The 5,781-nt window shown below is 49.7% G+C and overlaps 2 protein-coding genes across 2 annotated transcripts in view; both read left to right on the forward strand.

Moving 5' to 3' along the window:
* The window catches only part of pogzb (pogo transposable element derived with ZNF domain b), a 7,040-nt gene extending 1,826 nt beyond the window's left edge, over positions 1 to 5,214 (forward strand). Inside the window, exons 2-4 of the mRNA XM_035673209.1 lie at positions 1,219 to 2,865; positions 2,959 to 2,995; positions 3,096 to 5,214. Coding sequence (XP_035529102.1) covers positions 1,219 to 2,865; positions 2,959 to 2,995; positions 3,096 to 5,058 — 3,647 coding nt within the window. The 3' untranslated portion in view covers positions 5,059 to 5,214. The remainder of the gene's footprint in view (positions 1 to 1,218; positions 2,866 to 2,958; positions 2,996 to 3,095) is intronic.
* LOC118336472 overlaps positions 1 to 5,781 on the forward strand; it is a 744,338-nt gene that overhangs the window by 43,904 nt on the left and 694,653 nt on the right. The gene's annotated exons all lie outside the window — the stretch shown is intronic.

Below are 5,781 nucleotides of genomic sequence, written 5' to 3' on the forward strand. Positions count from 1 at the left end.
CACACACACACACACACACTAATCTACACACACCTATACAGACACACACACACACACAGACACACACACACACACACACTCTGGGAACTGTGTTTATTCGCTGTGTCTCCTGTAGTTTATGGACAAACTGACTGTGGGTGGTCCATGGTAACAGGGACATTAAGGCCTGTTGGGTTTTTTTTCCTGTCCTGTAAGACTTGTTTTGTGCAACCTGTGTTATTTTAAGGAAACATTAACTGGGACAATCTTTGTGCGAGGTTTGATGGTAATAATGAGATACAAGTCTTGTTATTATTAAGATTACACTGAGTAATAATAATTTTTATTTTGGTGAATACATTGTGCTCCTCCTTCGTCATCAAACCTTTACAGTAAATATTCCAATGAGTATCTTCAGTTCATTATTCAGAATATTCTCTCAGATAACAATAAAGGACAAAGGGGAACCAGCAGAGATACGAGCACTAACGCAGTCTGCAGATATCAGCGCACTCAACTTCTTGTTGAACTTTATGTTTCCTGATGCTGGGTTTGTAAACACTAACTGAGCTATTAAATCAAGAGTTAGGTTTAGGACGCCCGGAGCTTTCCACAGACCTGTTGCTCCATAGCTCTTGGCAGCGTCCGACTTCTGGCTTCAGCTGGAGCCAAAGTAAATAAACCTGACCTGACTGAATGTTCAGAGTCTCCACTCGCTCCCTGACAGCTGGAAGTTGAGGAAATGAAGGAGTGTTGTATCTGGATCAGTGTGTTCACATGTCAGGATGTCTCATGATTAACATGATCCACTGCCAACTTAGAGAGGAACCGTTGAGTTCATTCATCCCTTCACCACTGACCTGGTGATCATACTGGTATCATATGAAACTAGATGACCTCACACATAGGAAAGGGGAGGAGGGGGGCTCTAAAGTTGGACTAGATTTTGTCCATGGAAAAACTGGAATGGCCATTTTCACAGGGATCCCTTGACCCCTGACCTCAAGATATCTGAATAAAATTGGGTTATATGTGGTGCCCAATACAACAATACAAATGGCCTATGTCGGCCACTAGGCCCCACCCAACTTACTGAACATCGTGACGCAGTAGGATGTTTCTGCTGACATTTTTATACCTGATTATTAGTGATTGATGTTTCTAAAAATAATTACAGTGAATTACTGTTTAAGATGGTAAAAGAAGTTTAATTGTCCTTTAATTGTCCCTTCTTTTCAGCCTACATTGAACCTGACATCCAGTTCTGCCACAATGATGAAGGACCTTCAGAAGAGAAGGAATCAGACCAGAACAAAGATTTGTCTGATCCATCCTGGAGGTCAGCAAATTGTTGGAAACATCCAACAGAGAGTGACAGCGCTGAGTCCACCATCGTCCCATTCACGCAGAGCAGCGGGCCTCGTCACTATCTGTCCAAGAACAGCGACGCCATCGACTTCTTCAACCTGCTCTTTCCTGCATCACTCATGGAGCTGATCACCAACGAGACCAACGCCCACGTCAAGACCTCCCAGTTCCTGGGCTCCTTCTACTTAGACTGGGTCCCAGTCACTACCCACGAGATCAAAGGTTTCATAGGCCTGGTTATCCTGATGGGGATCCAGAACCTACCCGACCCATCGCACTACTGGTCCTGGAGTCACTACGACAACAGCTATACCTTCTACCGAGCCATGAGCTTCAAACGCTTCAAGCAGATTGCTGCCAATATCCGGATGGGCAGCTTCACCACAGACGAGTATCGTGGCACCGGCAAGTCCAGCGACTCGCTCCACATCTTCAGGCCGATGCTGGACACCCTGGGTGAAGCAATGTGGAACACCTACCGGCCAAACTGCTGTCTTGCCATCGACAGGGCGCTGCTGCCCAGCCTGGAGGAGGAGAGCTGCAGCACCAAGGGCAACCCAAAGACCCAGCCTCAGGTGTGGCTGCTCTGTGACTCCAAGTCCGGCTACTGCCACCGTTTCTTCATCCAGGTGGGAGAGAAGGTCGGCCAGGAGCCGGGCTTCACTGTGGTGCCGGAGCTGGTGAAGGGTCTGGAGGATAAACACCACCACCTTTTCCTGGCTAGTTCGCTTACGTCTGTCCCACTCATGCAGAAGCTTCTGGACCAGGGCATCTACGCCTCCAGCTCCTTTCCTCCACCCAACCCCATCCTGCCTGCAGAGCTGTGGGAGGAGGGCCAGCTGGAGAAACCCGGAGACTTCCTGCAGAGGCAGTTTGGTCCTCTGCTGGCCACCCGTTGGAGGGACACCAAGGAGATGGGCTGCTTGTCAACTAATGCAGCTCCAGGTGAACAGGACACTGTTTGGAGGAGGTCTCAGACCAAAGTGGGTGAACTAGACCCCATTGATCGCCCCATGGCATTCCGCCTCCTGCAGGAGAACATGCGAGGGGTTGACATCTGCAAGCAGCTGCTGGCCTGCAACCCACTGGGAGGAATCCCCCAGGACCGACACTGGCGCAGCCTCTTCTGGTTTCTGGTGAACCTGAGCATCGTCAATGCCTTCATCGTGCTGCGGGAGAGCCGCAAAGAGAACCCACCTGCCTGGGTACAAGACGGCCTTTTTACTCAGGTCAACTTCCGCAAACGTTTGGGCAACCAGCTCGCCAAGTGTGCTCAGAAATACTTTGAGACCATTGAGATCGCCAGCTCCCGCGGGATGAGGGTGGAGGTGGCGGACGAACCAGTTAAACACAGACACAGGATGGCAAAGATCAGCCACATCACCAAGAGGTGTAAGAACTGCTACTTGAGGAACATTCGCCGTGAGAGCGTGTTCGGCTGCTTTGTCTGTAAAGCCAACCTGTGCAATCAGCCAAGGTGCTTCTGGGAATATCACGGCCTGTCACCTCTGAACAAAGGTCAGTATTTTATACAGTTCATTTGTTCTATAACTGAGAAATTGGTTTATTGCTGCTTTACACAATTAAAGATACATTTGATGTTTTCAACAGGATCAACTAAAGTTGGATTTCTCAAGGACAGAATAAGGTAATAATTTGTAAATTGAATTGAACATGAGTGTTTTGAGTTAATGCTGTGACCTCTGCAATAATATTGACACCTGTACCTTTGGTTTTCTGTGCTGTAGTGGAGCAGTCGAGGTGATCGAGGTTCAGGACAATGTGGACGGGGCAATGGCCCCTGTGGAGGACTTAGACTTTTCCGAAGATGAGAGACTGGATGATCTGGACGACGTTGATGAAGAAACTGAAGATATTAAGGAAGAATTTCTCAAAAAAGAAAAACGTCCAGTGTCTCACCTGCTGTCAACAACGAACGGCCACGCCCAACCAGCAACCGTCTCGTCTGCCTCTAAAGAACGCGATGATTTCCTCACCGCCCGTCAGCTGAGGATCGCCTTGTTCGCTCTGTGTGACGGACTCCATCAAGCCTCAAGGGTCTTCTCAACTGACACGGAGCTCATCCGGTCCTGGCTGAAGGAGGCCAGGAAGCGTTTGAAGCAAACTGAACAGGAACAGAAAGTCCAAGCCGACGGCGTTGACCGTATGGTGGCCTGGGTACTGTCCATGCGTGAGCAGCAGCTTCCAATTACAGAGAGCAACCTCTTCCACAAAGCCTCTACGTTGAAGAAGAAGGGAGGTTTCAGTGACTCTTTCCGCATCTCCTACGACTGGGCGGTGAGCTTCATGCTGCAGCATCGGCTCGGCATACGGAGCATTGGCAGGGAAGTCACGCTGGCTCGTGCCTTGCCACTTTCCCTGGAGGCAAAGATCAAGTCCTTCAGGGAATTTACCCAGAAGGTCATTCAGGTCAACAAGCTGTCCGAAAGCACTGTAGCTGCAATGGATGAGCTGTGTCTCTTTGTGGACTTGAGGTTAGTTCAGGACAAATCTCGCTGCTCGGAGGCCCTGGAACTCACTGGATCTTTACCTCTGGTCACTGTGTACCTGACGGTGCTGGCCGATGGCACCATGCTGCCGTCCCTGGTGCTGGCGAACAGGGAGCTGGCTGAGAAAGCCCTGCCAGAGTTCATCCTGCTGGAGGCCGGCCCAGAGAGTCTGTTAGTAGAAGAAGCCTTGGATCTCTGGACTAACAAAGTTTGGCTACAGCATGTGTCTGGTCCAACTCAGCCCAGCAAATCAATGCTGGTCTTGGACCGACACCGGGAACACTTAGGAGATTCATTCCTTACTTCCGTCAGTGGATCGGGTACTCTCCCGGCTGTGATTCCCGGAGGCTGCTCCTTCCATCTTCAGCCCCTGGAGATTTGCATGAAGCCAGTTCTGCAGCGCTTCCTGCTGTCACGCTGGGCAAAGTTCACCGCTGGAAACCCAAAGGAGCTGGAAGAGCCGTCACCCCAACAGCTTCAAGCAAACGTCGCCCAGCTGCTGGTTAATTGGGTGGTCGAGGCCCTGACACACCTGAACAAACTCCCACTGCTTTGGAAGAAGTCGTTTCATGTGACGGGCCTCCTACCGTGGCAGAAAGAGGTGGTGGAAAAGACAATGAGTCAGAAACCAGAGGAGATCCAGTCAGACCTCCTCAATACCCTGACAGAGACCCTGCTGGGGGCTGGAGCTCTGGAGGCCAGTTCTCTTGAGCTTCTCGAGCTGGAAGACAAAGACAACACTGAGGAGGAACAAGAACAAGAGACGTCAGAGGAGAAACAGCAGGACAAAGAAGAAGAAAAGGGGATTAAAGAGGACGGGGAAGAGACAGGGAAAGAGATGAGGGAGGACAGGAAGGAGATGGAAGAAGAAGGAGAGGAAACAAAGGAGAGTGATGGGCTGGAGGACACGGAAAAGGAAGGAAAAGACGTAATCAAATGTGTGGAAGACAAGGAGGAGACAGAAAGGGAGCGCAAGGAGGCAGATGATGACAGGCAAGAGGACATTAAGAAGCTAGAGGAGGACAGTGAGGAGGAAGGAAAGGAGACAGAGCAGGACAGGAAGGAGATGAGCAAGGAGAGACGAGAGACCAGGATAGTGATAGGAGAGGAAGTCGGCGATGAGTGGAAGATAACCGTAAAGAGCAGGACTGAAAACGCCGAACCTGACGGAGAGGATGATGTCAGGATGGACGAAAGCTGACGGACAATGATAAAGGTCCGTCACACCTGACTGAGTTGTCCCCAACAGGCACCAGAAGGGACTGGATCTCCGCGGTGAGGTGGTGGAGTCGCATCGAGCTCAGACGGGAGAAGCGAGCAGCAGCGAGTCCCGCTGACTGTGACCACAATACCTGTCGAGGCGGATTAAACATAACACACCTTTCATACCACAGGTATCGCATCGCTCCCTCCAGGAAAATTATTTCACTGCAGCTTTTCTAAAAGAAATTCTCCACATTTCAGGAACCCCTCGTTCCAGAGAGAATTAAATCTCTATAATCTAATTTCTGGGATGTATAAGGCTGATTTAAGAGCAATATGGCGGCCAATAAGATGAGTGTTTAAGCTGGGATGAAATAGAGTTCCAGTGAGAATAAAACCTTGCTGTGATCGGTGACACTCACAGGAACAGTTGCAGTGATTTGATCAAATTTTTCACGAAGAATTCAACAGGATTAGTTAGATTTACGTTACTTCCTGCAGCTTCTTGGAGAGACTGATCCGTGATCTGCCTCAGACGCTGAATCCTGGAGGTGGAACAATGAAACTGAGAAACTGCCCTCAGAGCTGATATTTTAGTTTTCACTTTAATTCAGTAGATATAGTCGCATCTAGTGGACATTAGAGGAAGTGCAGCTGCGTTGGTTGCCGCCTGTTTGAGTCCATTTTCCAGAACCATGAACAGATTAAAACACGGTTTGGG

Source organism: Morone saxatilis, unplaced genomic scaffold (genome assembly GCF_004916995.1).
Source record: "Morone saxatilis isolate NCDOM2014 unplaced genomic scaffold, NCSU_SB_2.0 Contig24, whole genome shotgun sequence".
NCBI lineage: Eukaryota > Metazoa > Chordata > Actinopteri > Moronidae > Morone > Morone saxatilis.